Source organism: Sorex fumeus, unplaced genomic scaffold (genome assembly GCF_029834395.1).
Source record: "Sorex fumeus unplaced genomic scaffold, SorFum_2.1 ptg000003l, whole genome shotgun sequence".
In the NCBI taxonomy this organism is placed as follows: Eukaryota; Metazoa; Chordata; class Mammalia; order Eulipotyphla; family Soricidae; genus Sorex; species Sorex fumeus.
This window is the reverse complement of record NW_026606060.1, coordinates 47699039-47723242: the sequence shown is the minus strand read 5'-3', so window position 1 is coordinate 47723242 and position 24204 is coordinate 47699039. Positions and strand designations below refer to the sequence as shown.

The window sequence follows — 24204 nt, the reverse complement described above, 5'->3', positions numbered from 1 at the left end:
CAAAAGTGGAGTAAGGAGTAAGCTCTAAGCAATGCCAGGTATAGTCCTGTCCCCACCCCTCAACCCCTTACCCACTTATATAAATATGCAACAGAAAAGAAAAAAAACAAATTTTAGGGGATCAGGGGAGGCAGTATGAAATAGAAATTGCAGGTTCCAATTTTCATGTGGTTAGGTTGAACATCCAAGTCAGGACAACAAATTTGCCATTATTTCTTGAACAATTATTTTTTTTCTTGTTCTGGAGGCTCTGAAATTTTCATTCCTTAAGGAAAATATCTTTAATTTTCATTCCTTAAAGAAAATTCCTTAAATTTTCATTCATCAGTCAGGGGCCAGAGAGATTGTACAGGGCTTATGGCATATGCTTCACATGCAGCCAATCCAAGTTAGTTCCCAGGCACTACAAATCCTCTATGATGGGCCATCACAGAGCCCTAGCAGCACTGCCCTCACATAGAGTCCTTGCCCTGCTGTCTGAGAATCGCAGGATGAGTTCTGGGTCTCCTAAACAGCACTTGGGAGCAAACCCCACCCAAAAAATCATCCAAACCCTTTTTATTTATAAGATTCTGCACCCTCAAACCTTCCCTTCCAACTCGAATCCATAGTTCATCTCTAAGAGTCGCTCCCCAGACAAATAAATGCAGCAAAATGTGCAATGAGATGCAAAGTGCACCTGTCTGGTGTTCAAAACATCTGTTCATTTCAGCCTTCGCAGAGCAAAACCAGTAACAATAGCAGTGAACTCCTGAGCTGTTAATACCTCAGTACAGGGCACCATTAAACAAATGGCAATAGGAGCCTAAGGAGTAGCTCAGCTCTCAGGGTTGCATGCCTTGTATACATTGGAAATTGAGTTCAAACCCCAGCACCACATGCTTCTTTCTCCACCCCTACACTGCAGCGAATGGTCCTAGTGGTTTCTGGCACTTCAGGACTGAGCATATCCTCATTCTGGGGCTCAGCACTGAATCTCTGGCCAGTTGGCCAAGAGTTGCCTAAGCAGCCTCCAGCCCCCTTGGGAGACCCCAAAATAAATGAATAACTTGTAGATAAGTTTTTATTCTCTACCTCAAATGCTTTGATTTGTCAACGTGTAGTTTCTGCATATGACACTGACTTTAAGTGATACAGAAAACACAACTTTCTGTCATAATCAATAGGGTTTACTCCTGGCTTTGTACTCAGGGATCACTCCTGGTGGGGTCCAGGGAACATATGTGGTGCCAGGGGTTAAACACTGGTCTGCTACATACAGGGCAAGCACCAGTTATATTATTGCTCTGGCCCAACAATTTATCTTAAAGTATGTCATAAGGTTTGGGGTGTTTGGGATTTTGTTTTTTTTTTTTTGGTACAGAAGACAAAATAAAACACTGGCTACCACAATTTTCTTATTTTTTTTTACTTGGAAAAAAAAGCACGACTTTCACAATAAATTCAGTGACTAATGGATTAAAATGGCACAGCATGCTGTCTTTCAACTGAAAAGTTACCCAGAAAGCTAAAAGATGATAATGATGATGATAGCTTATGTTTATTGAATTTATTCTACATGCCAGGAGCTTCTTCGAGGGACTTACATGAACTTACTCATTAAAGAGATTTAAATATAGATTATAAAATAAGTTATAAACCAAAATACATAAAGAAAAAATTTAAGGGAGTCATTCTTTTCTCGGAACTATTCTCTCTATAAAATAAAACTCTGCTGGTACAGTTAAGGACACATTAAAAGGGAAAAACTATGCAACAAAAAATTATAAGTAAATTTATCATTAGCAATGTTGTATTTTTCTTCTGAGGGTAATAAACTTTTCAGAAACAATCAAAAAAATAATTTTATTTTCAAATAATACTTTACATGCCATTGATGCATTTTAAAATATAGCTAGAGAATTTTCATATTATTGCCATGAGCATTCAAAGACAAATTTTCAACACTATGGGTCTAATTGCTCCACATGCTTTCCTCTGCTATTTTGCCTATAAAATTGTTCTTATATGATTGTGCTTCCCTGAAAACCATTTCAAATATAGTCATTAGGAATACTAAAATCATAATTTTATATAATTTCATTAAGCTTTATAATATAACCACCAGCAGAAATAGCTAGACATACATTTTTTTAAAAAACTGTTTCAGTGAATCTTACATAATAAAGTGTAAAAATATACTTCCTAAATTACTAAATGTAATGATTTATGTTATTTGGGTCAGTGTTAAACCACATTCTTGGTGTTTTGAAGGGTTGAAATTTAACAATCAAAAGCCCTGGTTTACTTTCTCCACAACCATTCTGCACAGTAGCATCCTTAAAAATCGGTGATCTTGCTTAGTTTCTCTTTTTCTATTTCTCTAAACATTTCTTGCATATCTCATATAGTTTGTGTTAAAAAAGAAAACTGAATTCACAGTACTATTTGACTCCTAGATCACGTAGGATGTAAGAACCTTTGAATGAGCCCCTTACTCGGTCTGCCACATCTACCCAAATGTTTCTCATCTCCAAGGTCTGCCACAGTGAGGAATGTCCACAGATAGCTCACTCCACTTCAATTTTTTACTAAGATGATCCTGCCTTGATGTGGGCATGTGAAAATAGTGTTGAATTCCTGGGGTCAATCCTCTCTCTGTTTCTCTCTCTCTGTCTCTGAATCTTCCCTCGCTCTCCCTCACTCCTCTCTGTCTCTGTCTCTGTCTCTGTTTCTCTCTGTTTCTCTCTCTCTCTCTCTCTCTCTCTCTCTCTCTCTCTCTCTCTCTCACACACACACACACACACACACACACACATCCTCCCTTATCCGTCTCTGTCTCTGTCTCTGTTTCTCTCTCTCTCTCTCTCTCTCTCTCTCTCTCTCTCTCTCTCTCTCTCTCACACACACACACACACACACACACACACACACACACACACATCCTCCCTTATCCTGGGGTGGAACCTTTTTTTCCCCAACTGTCACCTATTTGGGATTGTACTGATCTCAGCACTCACCCTCATAGAAACACATGGAGCAAGTCCTGATACTTGACTTGCTTTCAATGTAAAATGAGACATTTTCAACACAGGGCTATGCAGACTAAATGCAACTGTAAAACACCCAGCAAGGCAGAGAGCCTCAGTGAGCACTTGCCCGAAGTTGCCTGGGACACCCTCTGCAGGACAGCTTTCAGAAACAGAGCAGCAGCTAGGGTTCCCTCTCCTCCAGGCTAACTACTCATATTTCCTTTCATTTTCCTTTGGAAAAAATGTGGTATTATCTCTCTTGTTCTTCTTGTTACGTTTTTCTGAGCAAACTCAGTTCTCTGAGAGAAGAGGCCAATGAAAATCCAAAAACATACATATTTCCATCTCATCAACTTAGAGCAAGCTCCATACCTGTGACAAGTGTAACTAAAAGAAAAGTTTCTTTTCTCTGTTGTTGATTAAATTTCCTTCTCCCTCCCCCAATCACCCTGACCACCCTACCCCACCACCCCGCAACCCTTGTCAGACTCTCTGGCAAGCCAGGTTATGATGAAGGCAATAGGTATGGAAAGTTTCTGGTTCTGGGATGAGAAGATGGATGTGCCCCCTCAGACATTAGGACAAATCTGAGAAGTTTCCCTCTTCATGCTGGTAGGATGTCAGTTCTTCCTCGTCAAGGACCACCCCTCTCTGTGCTTTCCATTCCCTCTGGGGCTCGCAATTCTGGGCGGTGGCTCCATAGGACATCTTCTTTGGGGAGCTTGCAAAGCTCTCGTGGTTGAGTTCTGCCTCCTCAGCTAATTCATCTTGGTCAAGGATTCCGCACTTCTCCTCAGAGATATTCTCAGGATCGGCCCAGTCCTGCTTCTCTCCCGACGCAAAGACCCCATAGAAGATCACCCCACTGTAGTGCACGAGGGCAGCTATAAGGAACACATTCTGCCATTCCTCACGGGTCTAAACAAGGAAAGGAAGTGCCAATTAAAGGTTTAATCAAGAATACAGAGATGAACAGTCTAACCCGGAAGTCCTCCCTGAAGCAAAAGCACATCCCTACCCCAAAGGTGTTACTCTGCTTCTCCAGAAGACATACATGTCAGAAGCCAGTCAGGATCCAGACTGAAAGTTAAGACTGCCAATAGGTATGTAATTTTTTTTCATTTTTGAAAGCATTTTACAAAATAAGCATCTGGTAAATCACAGCAACATTGCATAGTGCTTCTTAATATACAAATAGGGTTTCCTCTTTGTATACCAAGAATTACAGTTACTTTAAGAACCCGCTTTTGTGGGGGCTGGAGAGATAGTACAGTGGGCAGGGTGCTTGTCTTGCACATAGGAAACCTGAATTTAATTCCTGGTTCCCGGGATTGTCCTCTTAGCAACCCCAGGAGTGATCCCTGAGTGCAGAGCATCAGTAAGCCCTGAGTACCACCAGGTGTTTCCCTCCCAGTGAAAAGAAACACTATTTTAATCATGAAAGGTTTTATTCTTGCTTGCTGTGGGAAACCTAACAACTTGACCATAAAAATGCTCTATTTGACTGTAAATGGCATATATATGGTTATGATTTCTGTGTGAAAGACAGTATCAAAAATAATGAGAATCTGTTTTTAATGTTAGGAAAAGATGGCGTCTGAGAATTCATAGTCATATTACCAACCCTATCAACTCGTGTGCAGAGCTCATGAAAGACCTGTGTCTTACCTCCTGGTAAGAGGAGGGCTTTATCTCTCAGGATCTAAAGTCATTTTAGTAAAACATTATCCAACTAAGAAAACAATTGGGTAAATGTTCTCATAGAACAACTTTTTTATTTGCAAAAAGCAGTATCCTGGAGTTTTTGTGATTATAGAAATAAAGGACCCAGGTGGGATGGAGTGATAGTATAGTGGATAGGGCATTTGCCTTGCATGTGGCAGACAGGGGTTCAATTCCATCCCATATGGTTGCCTGAGCACTTCCAGGAGTAATTCTTGAGTGCAAAGCTAGGAGCAACACCTGAGCACTGTTGGGTATGGCCGCAAACCAAAAAAAATTAAAAATTAAAAAATATAAAGGGACCGCATTGCCTGTGGTTGAAGTCTGCATGGTTTTGAGTGGTTTCACTGTTCCTCCTATCTAAACAGTCAAGACTATCCACCAAACTTAGACATTCTTAGGAAGGTTCATTGATGTCTTGTTTATTTTCTACATAATAAGGAAGCATTAAAGTACTATCTTTATGTTGAAACATGTTAAGCAATAGAAGGAAATTGCCTGTAAAGTTTAATTACTCTTAATTAAGGCTTGGGTAATTCATTTATCCTGAGTTAACTACCTCAGTAGTTATTTTTATTCTTAATGTCTCAAAGAGACTTTATAGAACCACATCTGTTATTTATGAGTTGAGGAAATGAATAAATGTCAACTGATACCATCAATAAGCAGTAATATAATTTTGCCATAATATAAGTTTACAATTATATATTTTTAAAGATGAGTAAAGAAAAAATCAGCTGAGTCATTCAAGGTCAAGAATATATTCATTTATAGGCTTCAGATGTTAGTTTGTACAGTACTTCTGCCCCCTGCTACTATCACCACAGCCGCAAAGGAAACCATTACCTTGTGCTTGGTCATTGCACCAACAATGAGGGGACAGACCATTCCGGAAAGAGTTCCAACTCCATTTGAGATCCCCATGAGAATGCTGGCATAGCGGGGGGCAATGTCCAGATGGTTGACATTAAAACCTACAGGAAAGTCAAAATTTCAAAATCAGAGACAAGAACAAAACTTCATACATGTTCTGGAAAATATGTAGCTTCTTCTCAACTATCACAATCTAGGTGGTTTCCTCTAGCCAATGCTGAGTGGATGCCTCTAGGAGAGGATTGGATTGAGGGCTTCGAGGCTGTGCCTGCAGAAGGCAGGAAAATGAGTGGTGATCCATGACTAGTGGTCATGGTACAGAGAATTAGGGCACCTGGGCTTCCAAATTAATAAAAACCTGGTTCTTCACCACTGATTATCAGGGCATCTGCAAATCAAAACAACAATTAGAGTATCATGCTAAGTGAAATAAGTCAGAAGGAGAAGGATATAGAATGACTGCATTCATTTGTGGGATATAGAAAAAATATATACCATAGTACGAGACTAATATTCAAGGACAGTAGAAACAAAGGTCAGGACAAATGGTCCATATTTGGAGGCCTTTCTTAAGGGAAGCAGGAGAGGGCAGTCAGGATAGAGAGGGACCATTATGACAATGATGGTTGGAGGGATCGCTCTGGATGGGAGATGTGTACTGAAAGTGGGTAAAGAACCAAACATGATGATCTCTCAGTCTGTATAGAGGTAGGCTGGGGATGGTGGGGTGGCAGGAGGGATACAGGGGATATTGGTTGTGGGAAATGTTCACTGGTGGAGGGAGGAGTGGTGTTGGAACTTTGTCGAACTGAAACTCGATCATGAAAGCTTTGTAGCTGTATCACACGATGATTTTCTTTTAAAAAAAAAAAAAGAAAAAGAAAAAGAAAAAGAAATACAACAACAATGACTTATCACCTCTCAACAGCTATAATAGTTCACATCAAAAGGTCCAGGAACAATCTGTATCAGTGGGGGTGCAGTGAAAAAGTATTCTGCATTCATTACTTGTGGGACTATCACCTAGTTCAATGATTGTGTAAAACATTTTGGAGACTTTTCAAAAAATTAAGAATAGGATGCCATTTAACTAAGTAATTCTACTGGGCATCTACTCCGAAACCACAAAGACACTAATTCACAAGGACATATGTCTGCCTATGTTAATCACAGCATTATTTACCAAGGGTCCAATAGCTGATGAGTGGTTAAAGAAACTGGTACATATACTCAATTGAATTCTACTCAGCTCTAGAAAAGATGGAATCTTGCAGTTCGCTGTAACTTGGATAGTATCACGCTAAGTAAAATGAATCAAGAGAAAGACAAATACCAGACGATGCACATGTGAAGTATAAAGAAACAAAGCAAGGAATTAGACACTCTCCAACAGAAAGGGAAAAAATCAAGCCTGAGGCATGGTCAACAGAACTATAAACTGATATCGAAGGAGAAGGAATCTTGGACAACCATGGAGGGAGGGATAGATACTAACACTTTGATTTGGAGGGTGGCATAGTTGCACTGCAACTCGAAAACAATAAATTTAGTACTATTTGTAAACCACAAGACTTCAATAAAAATAACGAAAAGCAGAAAAAGAAAAGGCAATACAAAAGCCTGATCACACTTATTCAGAACAACAATCACATTTAGAGCAACTGGAATCAATCTCTAGCCCATAATATCCTCTCTTTTAGCCCTTTGCTCACTCTCAAAGCTGCCCAGGTAAGCCTCCCTTAGTTACCATAAAGCACAGCAGAAAGGGGACCTTGATGGTGGAAAAGAAAAAAAACCACAAAAACCAAAAACCAGACATTGGCAGAATCCTCTTTAACTCACAAAATATATACTTGATTTTCCATACAACTCGATTTGGAGTCTGTAAATCTGAATTTAAATTTAAATCTCATTTCCACCTGATAAACAACTAATTTTTAAACCTTAGTGTCTTTATTTCTGATATGAGTATCTTATTACTACTTAACTAATAAAGATGCTATGAGGTGAGACTATGATTGACGGGGGAGGATTTTGTACACTGGAGTCCCCTGCTAAGCCCTTATGAACAACTATTTCTACCACTGCTTCTACTGAGTATCTAACTTTGAGATTTTTCTCTCAGGAGACACTGCTATTGATGGAGCTGGAGAGATAGTACTGCAGGTAGGGGACTTGCCTTGCAAGCAGTCAATCTGTGTTAACCCACAGCATACTATATGGTCCCCCAAGCCCACAAGGAATGATTCCTGAGTGCAGAGACAGGAGTAACTTACCCCTGAGCATCTCCAGGTGTGGCCACAAAACAAAAATAAGAGATATTGCCATGGAGAGTGGTGAAGTATTAAAGTTGACAATACTTTATTATTAATTCATTTATCAGGAGAGAAGAATGAGTGAAATAAAGTCTGTTGTTTGAGGTGCATTTAGACCCATTCTGGAAGCTGAATGAAACCTAAATGGAACCTAAACTTTACTGAACCTCAGATTCTTCATTCATCAAGTAGAATAATCATTCTTATAAAATTGTTGTAAAAAATCAGTCAAATCAGGTGTGTTAATTGCATGGAACACAGAGATAAAACCACTGTAAGTGCTTTGTGGGTGGATGCCCACGGTTCTGTTTACAACCATCTTTCCTAACTGCAAAGTGATTCTCAAGTTAGAGGCCTCAATAATTATTTAACTACCACTCCAAGCTATTAAAATGGCAGTAAGTTGTTGTAAGTTTTGTTTATTCACATTTCTGTTTTCTTTCTCTTTGTTGTTGTTGTTTTTGAACCACACCCAGTGGTGCGCCGGGGTTATTCCTGGCTCAGTGCTTAAGGGTTTCTGGGCAGTGTTTGGGGATCATGCAGTGCTGAGGATTGAATGAGATCTTCTACACTCAAAGCACACACTCAGCGTGTGAACTCTATCTCTGACTCTTTCCCTTTACTTTTTAATTATCAATTCTGCGAAATGATACATAGATTTTTAAAACAAAGAACCTTCTCAAATTTGGCATCACAGCTGGCTGTTCCTTCCTTCCTCCATTCATAATAATCATACCTTCTCTTTCAGATCAAAGTGACATATCATCAGAATATAAAATAGCTGCAAGATTAACTAATCTTATTGATGATTCAAATGTGATAGGCTCTTTATTAGGAAAGAACCCGGTGATGATAAAAAAATTAATATGATTATTGATTGTTGTATTCTGATATAAATCCCAGGCATCTCTGCTCAGTTTAGGAGAAAATGAAGAAAGCCATGGAGATTTATAGTGGACACAGGCCTGGTGTTGGCTGGGAAAATCACTAAGGAACTGAGATGCTGTTAGATTATTTTTCAGTAGGAGATGCAAATGAGCAAACAAATAAATACCTACCAGTTGGAAGAGTCTGACTTTTCTCCATAGAACCTTCCCCAAAGCAGACATCTCCCATTCCTTGGGTCTTTCTCATCCACCCATTTCTCTTGCCTAAAATCAGCTTCTAAGTTGCCAACTATTCCTGACATCCCACTCATGAATTCTTGATAAAACTGGCAGATTGCAGATCCTAAGGACTCATTGCTCCCCTTATCTCAGGCCCTCCTATAGCGGCACTGATGAGACAGGCAAACCTTTATTCCAATCCCAGCCAGTTCATTGACTAGGAGAGTTTAAGGAACCCTTGTAAGCTTCAGCCTCCTCATTGGTCAAATGACATAGTAATGCCTTCATCTAGGTTTGCTCTGGGATTTTTGGGGCAAGGGATTTGGACTGAGCCACACTCAGCTGTGCTTAGGGACTATGCCCAGTTCTAAGCTCAGAGATTGTTTCTTGGGGTGCTTGGGGATCACTTCTGGTGGTATGTGGGCAACCATATGGTGCGAGGAATTGAAAGGAGTCAGCCCACATGCAAAGGAGTGCCCATAAAACTGTCTCTGTGCCCTACTCTGGATTAAATGAGATTATGTCTCAACAGGAGCAGCCTGGAGGAAGTGTGAATTCTAAAAAAGAAAGAAAATGGAAGTTGCTGCTATTTGGTGTATTTGCTTTCTCTCCTTTTTATAGTGGCTTAATTGGAAATCTGGTAACAATAGATATTTTCAATATCTCTGAGACACGATATGAATCTCTGCATCCTGGAACTATTGGAGGAAGCTGTTTCTTCACTTCTGGAGACAAGGGCTGATGGCTCTATTGTTGTCTCTCAGTGTGGGCAATTGACAGCTGCCCCCATTAGTTCAGGGGGAGTAGTTAGACATGAAGAATCTAGGGTAGGAGAGATAGGACGGGGTTAAGGCATTTGTCTTGCACATGGTCAACCCAGGTTCAATCCTTGGCACCACCTGACCACAGAACCAGGAGCACACTGGGCACCATGAAGCATGACCCCAAAACCAAGAAGTTTGGGGGTCATACAGAATGACACCAAGAATCTCAAGTTCAACTCTGTGCAGATTCAGAATCTATATCTTGCCAGATCCTAGGATGATACATGTACACATTACAGTTTGAGCAGTACTAGGTTAAAGTCAGTAATAACTGAACAACAAACATGAATATCTGTCGATATTGTTATACATCTGGCACAAAAGGATTCAAATACTTTTTCACAGTAGAATTTAACCTTTATGGGGACAGAATATTTAACACTTACAGGGACAGAATCCTTTCTAATTTTTTACTGTTATATCCCCAATTCATGGAAGATATGAGAGAGTGTGTGCATACTCTCAGTCTGATCTCCCACAACTCTCTGCACTTGCCACTACACTCCTTCAATCTTTAGATGAAGTAACTGAGAGTTGAGAATTTAATCACTTAGCATATGTTTCCTTTATATGGATGGAAAGTAGTAAAGAGGCAAGTGAAACCCGTCTTTGTACTTCCAAACCTAAGTTCTTAGCTACAGGTTACTTTTAAAGTAGTCATTTTGCCCCTAATTTAACTATCCATCATTGCTATATACTGATAGGATTAACCTTATTTTAGGGTGGTTTAGGAAATTATCCAAAGTTTCATGTTTCTATACTAGGCTGTTGCCACTTAGTCAGGACACCTGGAGAGACAGAGCATCACTACCCACTGTGGAACCTTTGGAAAGTGTCAGTTTCACTAACTTTCAGGTTCCTCATCACTGAAATGTGGGCATGAACACTTGCCTCAAAATAGATGCAATATAAAGGGTTCTATAAGTAATACTCATAATTTATTTATTTCTATACTTAATACACTTGTTTATTGTAATATAGGTAATATGGTTACAATAGTGTTAATATTGATGGGGTTTTTTTGCGGTGTTTAGGGAGATTTATTTAGATGGGGCCATGCCCAGCAATGTTCAGTGCTTTGTGTTCAAGGATCACTCCTGGAAGTGCTTGGGGGATCATATACAATTCCAGAGATCAAACCCGGGCTGGCCATGTAAAGCAAGAGCTTTATCTCCTGTGCTCTCCCTAAGCCCCAACATTTATGTTCTTTTGTTTCATTAGATCTTGGTAATATGGTAATGATAGTGTTTATGATTTTTTGATGTACAAAATTACTGCACCTTTACCAGCACCAAAGTGTCCAACCCCCTCTGGCACTGTCCTTATGTCACTTCTAGCCCACCTCTTCCATACCCCCTACAACATGCTTTAAAGGTAACTGGTCTTTCAACCAGTTTGGTTTTTGAGAGAGTTTCAGAAGTCTGTGACATGTGATATGAGAGCATTTTGGCCTTTCCTGAACAAATAACTAGGTTTCAGGCTTGAAATCTGGGGCTATTGATAACACTGAAGCCATCCATGGTAGCAGTGACAGTCACAGGGTCATTACACACCCGAGGCTCTGAGCAGTCACCAGCATACAGGCTCTGTTACATTACTGCTCGCTCTCACCAACCTCTCATACTTACTCTTTGGCTGTGTCCTAGCTTATTCAGGAATTCACTTCTGCTCTGGGCCTTTTGCTTTGTTCAGAAGGTCATGTCTGGGGGCCAGAGCAATAGTATAGTGGGTAGGACATTTGCCTGGCATGCTGCCAACCTGGGTTCAATTCCCCAGCATTCCATATGGTCCCCCAAGCACCTCCAGAAATAATTCCTGAGAGCCAGGAGTAATCCCTGAGCATCGCTGGGTGTGACCCAAAAAGGAAAAAGAAAGAAAGAAAGAAAGAAAGAAAGAAAGAAAGAAAGAAAGAAAGAAAGGAAAGAAAGACATATCCATGCATCAGATACTTCTAAAGAGTGTTTCCACTCAAAAAACCACCTGATTCTCAGAGTCTGTGTCTAGTGACTTTGGCATATGAAGTTAGTGCTAATCCTAGCACCTCTGGAACTGGAGGTAAGGGCTAAAAATGTCAAAGGGAATCTATGTTGCAGGGGGACCTGAAGAATAAAAGTGCACCTTCTCCCCAGAACATGCTTAGTCGTCCTCAAGGTCACTAGCACTTTGGGCTTTTCTCTTCTAAGACAGAGAAAGTGGGGAGCATTTCAACCTGACCTAAATCCAGTGTGCAGTGTCATGGTAAAACCAGCCCACTCAGTGAAAGTCTCTAGTCAATGGGAACGGCCTGGCAATTAAGGAAGTAGCTACCAGATCCTTTTCCTTCTTCCTCTCAACACTTGCTGCATCACTCAAAAAACTGTGCAAACCCAAAGACCCTTTACCTGAAATTGCGAAGCCGCTGAACCCTACGGCCAGCACGAGAAAGGAGATGGCCACTCCTTTGGTGTGGGAAAAGCCGACCACAAGGAGTAAGGTGGCCTCCAGGCCAAAACCTGCAAATGGAGACAGCAGAGAAAACTCATCATTGCGATGCCAACTAGCCTGCGTGCATGACTTATCTAGGAAGAACCTGCTCCAAGTTCCATGAACCTAAGTTTCCATCACCTGTGTTTTGGCCCACGGCTCCCAGCAAAACCAGGTATTTCATCTCTACACACCCTGTGTCCTGTGATCCTTCCAACACTCCCCTGTTGCACCTTCAACAGTCATTTGTCCCATTAAGCTCCCAAGAGGGCCCTGGGGTGGGGGGATATTTATCCTCACTTGCTTTATGGGTTAAGTACCCCCAGTTATTTCTAAATATCAAAACTCAGGGTCATAGCAAAAGTTTAGCATGCAGGGAAATTGTCTTGCATGCAGCTCACCCAAATTCAATCCCTGGCATCCCACATGGTCCCCTGAGCCCACCAGGAGAGAACCCTGAGTGTAGAGCCAGAGGTAAATGCTGAGCACCACTCAGTGTGGCCCCAAAACATAAAAAATAAATAATTCTTTTATATACTATCAGTGAATCCCCTTTGATGATATAAGACATGGCTTCTTGCAGAAAAATGAAATGAAAGCACTCATATCTCATGCCAAAGTAACCCCAAAATTTGTAAGGTGGTATAATGAAACAAATTACAGCACCTTACCCTTTACAGAACATTAGGTCAAATTGCCCCTTCCAGAAATATACTGAATTCAGGCTTCTAGAAAAAGTACATGAGATGGCCTGGAGAGCAAGCTCAATGGGTTGAGCACATGCTTTGCATGTGGGAGGTTTGGGCTGGATCCCGAGCACTACATGTTCCCCAGTGTACCAGCAGGAGCAGCCTAGCCGAGAGCAGACCCTGAGGGAGCAGCATCAAAGTGAACAAAGAGGAGCTGGAGTGATAGCACAGCGGGTAGGGCATTTGCCCTGCAACCCAGGTTCGATTCCCAGCATCCCATGTGGTCCCCTGAGCACCTCCAGGAGTAATTCCTGAGTACATGATCCAGGAGTAACCCCTGAGCATTGCTGGGTATGACCCAAAAGGGAGAAAAAAAAACTGAACAAGGAATCCCAGGAGTTATCTGCACGTAAAGGAGAGCAGAACATACGTATTTTCTTTCCCTTTCATTCAGAATAAGTGAATCTAGCACAAGAAAGAAAGGTGAGGACATTTTGAATGTTTCTTCTCATCAATACACACACAGTGAACAGAAGGCAGGAGCATGGTGTCGATGCCATTTCGTGCCATATGAAGCACCTGGGAGCTGGAGACTGGATTCCAGACACTTCCGCCTCTGTGTCCCTAGTGACCTCCAAGCAATATGTTCAAGTCTCTATTTTCACTCCTATTTTTCCCTCCTAAAACCAAAGCAAACCACTTTCCCACTACCCTCCATTTTCTTATTCTCTAAATGAGTCTGTCCATCCTGTGTTTAGAACAGGCTTTAACATAGCGCATTGATGCCTGCCTCTGCTTTACTGCTCAGGTATTCCCTCTACCTAAAACACTTTCCTGTAAGATCTATAATAAGATAGCATTTGACAATTTGCCTATAGAGTGCATGGAAATAAAGGCGCTATCAGTAAAGACTTTACAGCCCTTCCAAAAGGAAGGACTTGAGCCTATGTGTGGGAAGCACAGGAAAGAGAAGCATGAGTGAACTGAACAAAGACAAAAGGAGTGAGCAAAATCAGACCCAGAAAGATATGCCTGGTAGGGAGGGCTAGCCATTGGGAGCAGAATTTCATCAGAAGAGTTAGATTTGACTATTTTATGTTTCTGACTTGCTATAACAGATTGTCACAAACATAATGGTTTAAGACAATAGAAACGATTATCATGAAATGCTAAGTATCAGAAGTCCAAAATGAGTCAGACAGAGCAAAGTTGCATTGCCACTGGGGTCTCTAGGAGAATATACATTCCTGCCTCATCCAGACTTTAAAGGTGCCTGCACTCCTTGGCTCGTAGTTATATTTTTTGCTCCAGCCCTTGCTCTCATACCCTTCTGCTTTCTCATAAGTAACCTGTGTTTATACTGGACCCTGCCAGATAATCCAAGGTACCCTCACATCAATATCACGTCCCATCTGCAAAGTCTCTTTCTCCATGCAGGAAGGTATATTCATAATTTCTAGAAATTAAGATGGATATTTTTCTTATCTATTTTTAATTTTTTAAATATTTTAAATGAATCACCATGAGATATGGTTACAGACTTACAAACTTTCTTAATTATGTTTCAGTCATACAATGATTGAGTACCCATCCTTCCACCAGTGCCCATTCTCCACCACCAATGTTCCCAGTATCCTTCCCCTCACCCCCACCCCATCATCCCCTCCCTGCCTCTGTGGCGGGTACATTCCCTTTTACTCTCTCTCTCCTTTGTGCTGTTGTGGTTTGTAATATAAGATGAATATTTTTAAAGAGCCAATATTCTACCAACTTCAGCCACCTTGTGGAAGATTCTAAGTGCACAGCCCCAGAGATTTACCTTTCACTTTCCAGAGAACAAGCTTATACCCTCCAACCTTCAGTCTTTTCTACAAAAGTTCAAGTCAAGGGCAGACACAAATAACCCTGTTAGGAGCAACAAAGCTTTAAGGTACCAGATGCCAACCAGTTATTCCCATCCTCCCTGATCAGACTTTCTTCCTAAAGCACGATGAAATCAGACCATGTCTGTGCTTGTGTCCCTTCATATCATTGTCACTTCTAGACAGTCCTCGTCCATCTAATCTAGAGTCCCAATACACCCATTCCTCTCCTTTTCAATTTAGTATATGAGCTGCTGACATTTCACTCATAGATGATATAGATGACTTACACCTACCCTCCTTTACCCCCATATTCCTGAGAGATGTATTGGCAAGAGCTCAGACTGCCTGGGATCTTGCCCAGGGATGCCCTGGGAGCAAATCACTCAATGCTATATGTTTCCTCATGGTTAATTTTATTTAATAACCATACTTGCTCCTTGACATTGTTATGAGAATTAAACAAGGTTGTGTGTGTGAAAGGACTTAGGAGAGAGTCTATCAGAGAACGCATTCAGTAACGAAATACTCACTACAAAGCAAAACAGAAGAGACGAAGGGTAGGGGGGATTGAAAAAGGTCATCCATTATAATATTATAGAGACTCACGGTAACTCACCAACCTATTTTTTGGATATCACCCAAACACTTCTTGGTCTTTGTAAATCAAAAACAGAGAGTAACTTCATGAAACAAGAAAAGGATGAGAGGTGTGTATGTGCGTGTGTGAGTGTGTGTGTGTGTGCATGCATGCACCCGCGCATGTGTATGCACTCTATATGTGTGTACAAACATATGCTGAGATAAAAATTATTCCAAGAAATATTTTTCTTGCATTTCTTAGGAAGACATGTGTACTTGTATATAGTATAGGAGACGTGGGGATAAATTTTATAAGCAAAACATTCTATGTGTGGAAGATTGAGTGAGGAGGATAAACATTAATCAGACACCTAACAGGAAATCAAGTTGCCCTGTCTGAAGGGTAGATGGAAGAAGTGTTTCTGCTGTTGCAGACATGTATTGATTTACTAAAGCTGTGAAAGTCCAGACTAAGTGACCATTTGGCATTCAAGTGCTAGCTGGGAAATAAATTTAGGAACCTTTAAGACCCTTTTTTAAAGATTAGATGAAACTTCCAACATACAATCTGCCCAACAGTTGCATCTTGTTCTATGACAGTTGCTGGAGCCACAAAAAAGTCCGCAGTACCTCCACAATTCATGATTTTTCTGACTGCGGTTGTGGTCAAGATCTTTCTGCTTCTTAAATAATCAGCCAGTTGTCCTCCGATGGGCACAATGATGGTCATGACCATATGTGGGACCGCCGATAAGAGACCCACCTGCAGAGAAAGGAAGCCATGAGCTATTTCTTAACTCCTTCTGAGAGACATGTAGCTTCATGGACAGTTCCACCATCTGCACTGAGTTTAGCTACCTAATTAGCCAGAGCTCACATAAGTCTGGGTTTTGTAATAAATATGAATGTATGGATGGCTTAATTCCAGACCTGTCCCTGATCCATCCTGAGCCCACTGATGACTATACTAGATCACAGAAACCCCAGTAAGGGCATGGCCTGGGGAACTGAAACACTTAATACTAGCTGATGGTGGCCACTCCAACTGTGCAAAGCCATGGCTGCTTCAGACAGCACCTGAAACTAAGCTGATGTCTACTTCTGTTCTTTCCTCAGAGGAAAGAAGGTTGATTCAGAAGGGTGATTTATGTCTCACCACCCCCTCTGAAAATAATCATATTAGTTACAATGGCTAGGGGCATCAAGAAGCATCTTTCTAAGCCATACAAGGCAATGGTCCTTAATGTGAGAATCATTAAGGACAAAGCAGAGGCGCTGATTTGCAAAATGAGCTTTTGGATTCTTACTGAAATTTATGGAAAGGGGAAAAAAACCTACCCTCAAACCTTTTTATCCTCATCTAATCAGCAATCCTTGAGTTAGCTTCAAAAAAATTCTTGGAGTTCAGAAAGAGCATAAATCTTTAAAAGAAGCTTAATGCAGCTCTGATCCTTGCAAAGAAGAAATCAAATAGCTATGTATTGTATGCACTGAATATATAACTTGTCTGATCTCCAGGGTATTAGTTGTCAATGAAACATTATGAATTCTGTTCAGCAATTTAATTATCTTATCATGCAAAGATTCAGTAGCAGCCAGAGATTTAAAGTTCAAGAAGCATTTGAAGCAGGTGTGTACCTTACTTATTGCAAATCCAAAAACCTCTTCAAAATAAGCAGGCTGACTTATTAACAACAAATAAAAGGTCCAGCTTCTGCAAAAATTTGCCACAATGATTGCATACACAGGCAGTGATGTAAAGAATCTTTTCCATGGTGTATTAAATTTCTAGAGAGTAAAAAATACCACAAACTTGTTAGTATGTTGACATTATTTTTCTAAAGAGGAAAATACCATCAACAAGAGAAATACACAGAGCCAGAAGCAAGTCTTCATTTACCCCTTATACTTACACTTAGACTAACGGAATTCGCTCCTTCTCCTATACTTGTCTCTATGTAGGTTCTTTCTTCATTGGATATTGTTGGGTGAACTGCGGGACACTCATAGGCCTGTAACAGCCAAAACAAGTACCAGATGATCCCAAACATACCTGCAGTAAAAAAAAGAAAACAAAAATCTTAAAAATATGATCTGATTTTCTTCCATATCTAAATTGTTCTGGTTTTCTGAATATTCCCAAATGATTCCCAATCCACTAGGAGAAAATGATTTTTACAAATTGTTGTTATTAACTGATCATTAGAGAAAGACAGAAATCTGCTCTAAATTTCCACTCTAAAAAATTCAACTTTAATATGAATGTTTAGTAAATCAGAGGTCACATACTCCATTTATAGAAATAAATTTGGGGTGACATATTGTCATATGTCATAAATGACATATTGTCATTTCTTAGCCAACACCATGGTACAATAAAAGACCCTCTCAAATGTACTTGCCTCAGAGACAGGGGATGGGAAAAGGTGGGGATGGTGGGAGGAATATTGGGAACATTCATGGTGGAGAATGGGCACTGGTGGAGGGATAGGTATTTGATCAGTGTATGATTGAAACTTAATCACAAAAGCTTGTAAGTCTGTAACTGTATATCATGGTGATTCATTAAAATAATAAATAAATACATAAATAAATAAAAAGGCCCTCTCTAGGACTCATCCATGGAACTCACAGAGTCTGATCACTTACCATAAATATAAAAGACGGAGGACCAGCCGATGTATTGGACCAACACCCCTGCCAGAGGCATAGCAATCACCGCCCCTGCATAGGATCCTGGGAGAAGCAAAGATTGAGATGCTTACCTATGGTCTTACAAGTCCTTTCTTTTATTTATATTTAACTTTTGTCTTTGCTTTGAGGCCACATCCAACAGTGCTCGGGCTTACTCTCAGCTCTGTGCTCAGATATTACCCCTGGAAGTGCTCTGGGGACCATATCTAGTGTTGGGATTCAAACTGGTCATGCAGGTCCTTTCAACTCATCTTGACTTTCTGTGGTCAAGTTGAGGACAAAGCAAGCTAACAAGTCCACTGTATGAGCAGCAGCAAACTCTAGTATGCCTCAGAACATTCTAGCAAGATACATCACCAGAACCTCCTTCACCCAGTCCCAAGGAACGACTAGTCAAAAGGCAGCTCAGGGAGAATGAAATCAAATGATTGGAGTTGGGGGAGGGGATGGAATCTAAGAGAAATTTTAAAATGCTGACCTGGCATACATGGGGGCTGAATTCACAGAAGACAAACAAATGTCTTCCAGATCTGAGGACTATCACCTCAGATCTTCAGTGAAGGACCTCAAACTATGAAGAGGATCATGTTTTTTTCTAATCTTGGAGTTATTATTTTCTATCAGGAAATACTTTGCTTTCAGGATGGCTGGATGACCAGTATGACCTCTGTCTTCTTCCATCTCCAGAATCAGTACATTTTAAAGTTTCTTACTTACTATACAAACACCTGACCTTATAACTCCTTACCTACCTGTGGAGTTTATCTTGTCTAGACAAGATAATGAGAATCAGAGGCAGTCACCTGCCTCCATGATCACCAGCAGCTCCAGAATAGTCTGGTGGAGAAATGTAAGCTCTGCCAGGTCACAATGAATAGCAACAAATCTCAAAACAATGACTTTCCGCAATCCCCTGGCTGTGAATAAAAACACTCTTATTTAAGATTGAGTGGCAAAAATATATTCCCAGAATCCAATGCCAAGGAAGACCTGCAGGTAATGAGGTCTCCAGAATCTTCCAGAGCTCAAATCTCATCTTTCTGAGCTATCTGACCAGTTGGACAAGGTTCAAGTGGACTCCCCTAGTCTGAATATCAGGGTTGAGGCCATGATCGACAGGATGGCTCTCGTTATGGGTGAGCCTTGATTTCCACAGGCAGAGACAGGGAGGAAACCTCTGTGTCACCAGGTCAAGTGGGGGGAAAAATACATCATGTATGTAAAGCTGTGTATAAGCTCTGGCCAGAACTGTTCCCGTAAGGAATGATGGCAAGCAATTGTTTTCCCTTACCTGAGATCAGTAAAGCTAGCTCACGGGGGAAGGGTGATTAGAAAGAGTTTCAGGCTTGTCTGGGATGAGACAAAAAGAGATATGTCTTCTTCCTGAGGCCCTTTGGAAGTGGGGAATAGAGATTCCCTTTTAGATAATGTCAAGAAATGGGACCAGGAAGAACAGGTAGAACTACCACCAACTAAAGACCATGTGGGCCCTTCCTACACTCCAGAACTGAGCTGAGTAATTCTGGTTTTAGGTGACCAGGTCTTGAGGAGGGGAGATAAGTTACCCAAGTCTTTAAGAAGCCCAAGTCTTTACCCTTAACTAAGGATAAAGTCCTCCTTCTTCCACTCAAGAAGTGACCAAGGGACTGGAGAAATAGTCTTGAGGCTAAAGCTCTGACCTTGCTTGTGGCCAATCCTGGTTGGATCTCCAGCACCATATATGAACCCTCCAGCACTTCCAAGAGAGACACCCCAAGCATAAAGCCTGGATCAAACTCTTGAGCAACCAGTAGATGTGACCCAAACTGCCCCTGCAAATGCTCCGAATGGGTGGAGGAGATGATTCAAAGGGCTGGAGCACACGCTTTGTGTGCTAGAGCCCAGGGTCTAAGCCCCAGCACCACAAGAACCTGGGGCAGCACCAGGAGTGATGACCAGTACTGAGCTGGGAGTCTGGGAAGAGGCCCTGGACACGGTCAGCTCTGGCTCTCCCCAGAAGCAGCAACTATAAAAGCCCCAATGAGTCTTCAAATTAAGAAGCTTTTTTGAGGGAAACTTTGCAACTTGAGGAACCTGTTCTTCCCCTTTATCAGAAAAACTTTTTAATTTTTTTGCAGGGGATACAGTGGTGTTGTACCACACCCAGCAGTGCTCAGGACTTACTCCTGACTCTGTGCTCAGGGATCACTCCTGGTGGGCTTGAGGACCATATGGGGATGCTAGGGATTGACCCCAGGTTGACTGTGTGCAAGGCTACCTGCTCTACTATCTATCACTCCAACCCCTGTCAGAGAAACTGTTCCATACCCTTCCTTCTCCACATCAACATAATCTATTACCTCATGGGCCCCAAGTCGACCATAGCAGGGCTCCTCCCCACGTTGTCTGGGGGGCCACTGTGCATTGGCTCCTCTGTGAGCTCACAAGATATGAGCATGAAAATAGGTGAATCACTGGAAAGGAAGAGGGACAGTCCTTGGGGCTGTCTCCACCCACCCAACAAGCATTAATATTTTTTCTTCCTTCCCCAGCCTCAATTCCTCCACTAGAAAATAAATGAGATTACACATTTTCTAAAGACCCTCCCAACTCCACTATTTCAAGGGTGTAAAAATTGATTAGTCCCAAGCCTGGCATTCATTCTTATTGGGGCCCACCCAGCAGTGCTCAAGTTTTACTCCTGGCTTTGTACTGAGAAATGATCGCTGGTGCCAGGATCGAACCCAGCTCTACTGCATGTGAAGCAAGTGCCCTACCCACTATACTCTCTCTGACCCCAATCCTGGGATTTTTTTTCTAAAGACATTCCCTGGGCTGTCCTTTGAAATCAAGGCCACACCTGAGCTGAGGAACATAATCAAGCTTGTGGCCTTGATCTAGAAACTTCCTTGAGAGATGAGCCATTTCCTAAATCTGCCCTTTGAGAGCCATAAAGACACTAAGAACAGGCAAGGGTTGCAGGTTACACTTGCTTTGCTGATGAATCAAAAGGAAAGGCCTTACAAAGAAACCACCCAAAGAAAAGAAGGTCCATGATGTGACTGATTTCCAGGTGCACTAGGGGTTAGATTCTTCTAGAGTTGCCATCATGGAGGAGTGGGGATTATCCTCTTGAAAGCAAGAGGACAAGAGACATGAAAGCTGCAGGGACCGCATAGCAGTACCTACGACTCAAAACCAGGCACAACCAGACCCACAGCAAATTCCTGAGAATCCTTTTACTGTTACTATTATTGATCACATTCTTATTGCCCTTGTTTTATCTAAAGGTGATACAGCAAGAAGAGGAGAGACATGAAGAGGAAGCTCTACTTCTCCTTTAGCAAAGAAATATTTTCTTAGCAAAGGCGCACAGACTGGAAAGTTCAGATGAAGGTTCTGATCCAAATTCTGCCTGTGCTCCTTTTTGACTTTCGTGTTCTATGGTGTTCATGCTTTCCTGCACTCCTTAGAAGCATATTTGAATTGTGTGCTTGGTGAGAACATGCTCCCACCCCCCACAATTCAGTTGTTGACAAGTACAGAGGCAGACCCTTTGTAAGTCCTGCATCTGGCTGAGAGACAGTTGCCCTTCATTTTTGGTAAGAGGGATGGTACCACTTCATTTTTCATCTGGAATTTGATAGTTAAGATTAATGAAAACATCTCTTTGCCCATATGAGGAGAGTTCTGAATCAAGAATCAGGAAGTCTGGCCTGAAGCCATAGCTCAAAGGGCTTGAGTTCATACTCAGCATCCAGGAGGCCCCAACTTGATCCCTGACACTGCATGGTTCCCTGAGCACTGTTGAGAGTGATCCCCAAGCACAAGCTCAGAGTAGCTCCTGAGCATCCCCGTTTGTAGCCATCACCCTCCTCCCCAAATTAAGTGACTTAACTCCAACTCCACAACCTTGAACACGTCACTGGTCTTGAGTTTGAGTTTAATAAAATGAAATTTTATTAAAATTTCATTTTAATAAAATGGTAAATTCAACCAGCAGCACTTCCAGTATTTACTCTCTTGCCTTCTCCGCTCTCTACTAAAGATGCTAAAAAAACTAAGCATATGCTCTCATAGCTTCCTCTGCAGTTAGTAAAGCTTATGACCCCACTAAGGCCAAGAAAACATAAGTACCCACCGGCAGACGAATTTGGGAATAGGATTTTACTTTCCTAGTGAAAGTAACAGAGATGGCTAGGATTCTCATCCCTACTTCTTCCTGACTTGAATGCAGGCTGGATGACTGGCGCTGTGACAGTCATTTTGTGAATATTAGACACATATCAGAGACCAGAAACTACACTCTAAAGATAGAATAAAAGCTCACACAGGCTCTACTGACTGTTGAGCAGCAAAACCAACACCAACGACCACTCACCTTTGAACTTATGTCTTGTGCAAACATTAGATACACTTTACTGGGCTTTCAGTTTTTCAAGGGAACATGTTGTTGCTCTAATAAACTTACCACAAAAAGAAGTTGTGGCCAGTCGGCTTCGCTCCAGAGGTGGTGCCCACTTACTCCACATCCCGTGGCAGGCTGGGTAGGTCACACCCTGATAAAAAGGCCAAAAATAGATCATTTGATAGGATATCAGTTTCAACTCGTGTTTAAAATGTGAATCCTGATTGGGTTTCAGTCATACAATGTTCCAACACCTGTTCTTTCACCAGTGTAACTCCCACAATTCCCCAGAAACTTTGTAACTGTACATCTCAAGGTGATTAAACTTTCTTTAACAATTTAAGACAGAAAGATGGCGGCCGCACGGGAGACTTGTGGACAGCAGGTTTGAGCCGGGGGTGGGAGCGGCAGGGACCTCATGGGAAGGGGGGCGTAATGGGCCGTCCTTCACGCCCGACCGAGGTTGCCAGCTGCCCCCCACGAGCGGCTCTCCGGCACAGCCATGGCCCCGGAGGCACAAGGACTTAGCACAGAGAGCCACCCACTTGGAGCAGAAAAGCAAATGGACTATGTGTTAAACCGCGCCAGCATGCCTGCCCGGAGGGGAAAGGGTGTTGACCCACTCGCCCGCTCCTCTCTGGAAAGAAAGATGGCGGCCGCACGGGAGCCTTGTGGACAGCAGGTTTGAGCCGGGGGTGGGAGCGGCAGGGACCTCATGGGAAGGGGGGTGTTCTGGGCCGACCGAGGTCGCCAGCTGCCCCCACGAGCGGCTCTCCGGGACGGCCATGGCCCCGGAGGCACAAGGACGTAGCACAGAGAGCCACCCACTTGGAGCAGAAAAGCAAATGGACTATGTGTTAAACCGTGCCAGCATGCCTGCCCGAAGGGGAAAGGGTGTTGACCCACTCGCCCGCTCCTCTCTGGAAAGAAAGATGGCGGCCGCACGGGAGCCTTGTGGACAGCAGGTTTGAGCGGGGGTGGGAGCGGCAGGGACCTCATGGGAAGGGGGGCGTAATGGGCCATCCTTCATGCCCGACCGAGGTTGCCAGCTGCCCCCCACGAGCGGCTCTCCAGCACGGCCACGACTCCAGAGCACAGAAACCAATCTCTTAACTATCTAACTTTTAATAGAAATTCTTCCAGGGTTAATAAGTAAAATAGCAGAAATCCAAAACCGCGTGGCCGCTATCGCGGCCGCGCGACATCATTTTATTCTTAAACCAAGTTGTAGAAAGCAAATCATTTCACAACGCTGTTTCAGCATGTCTTATTGGGGGGGGGGGTCGTAAACTCTAAACAATAATTGTGCATCTTCTATCGAAACAATGTATCTAGTCAAAGTAGATAGAGTATTAACTAGAACTCATCTGCCTCACAGGAATTGAGAGGGGTGGGAGGTGGGGTTCTATTGGGGTTCGCGGTTAAAAATAAGTATTGGTAAAGGGAAATGTGTTTGATATTTACATGACTGAGACCTAAACCTGAAAGCTCTGTAACTTTTCCCACAGTGATTCAATAAAGAAATAAATTATAAAAAAAAATTTAAGACATTGTTAAAAGAAATAAATATTGTAACTGGAAATGGAATACTATGCAGCCATTAGGAAAATGAATTCATGAAATTTTCTTGTACTTGGATGAACATGGAGAGTATCCTACTGAGTGAAATGAGTGAG

At 42.0% G+C, this 24204-nt stretch overlaps 1 protein-coding gene across 1 annotated transcript in view; it reads right to left on the bottom strand.

Annotated features, from left to right (window-relative positions):
- Positions 1-3499: 3499 nt before the first annotated feature.
- Positions 3500-24204, bottom strand: part of SLC17A8 (solute carrier family 17 member 8) — a 46637-nt gene continuing 25932 nt past the window's right edge. Inside the window, exons 5-12 of the mRNA XM_056117443.1 lie at positions 22592-22679; positions 18097-18183; positions 17361-17500; positions 17086-17235; positions 16078-16210; positions 12233-12343; positions 5580-5707; positions 3500-3929 (exon numbers count right to left, since the gene is read on the bottom strand). Of these exons, the coding sequence (XP_055973418.1) occupies positions 3588-3929; positions 5580-5707; positions 12233-12343; positions 16078-16210; positions 17086-17235; positions 17361-17500; positions 18097-18183; positions 22592-22679 (1179 nt within the window). The 3' untranslated portion in view covers positions 3500-3587. The remainder of the gene's footprint in view (positions 3930-5579; positions 5708-12232; positions 12344-16077; positions 16211-17085; positions 17236-17360; positions 17501-18096; positions 18184-22591; positions 22680-24204) is intronic.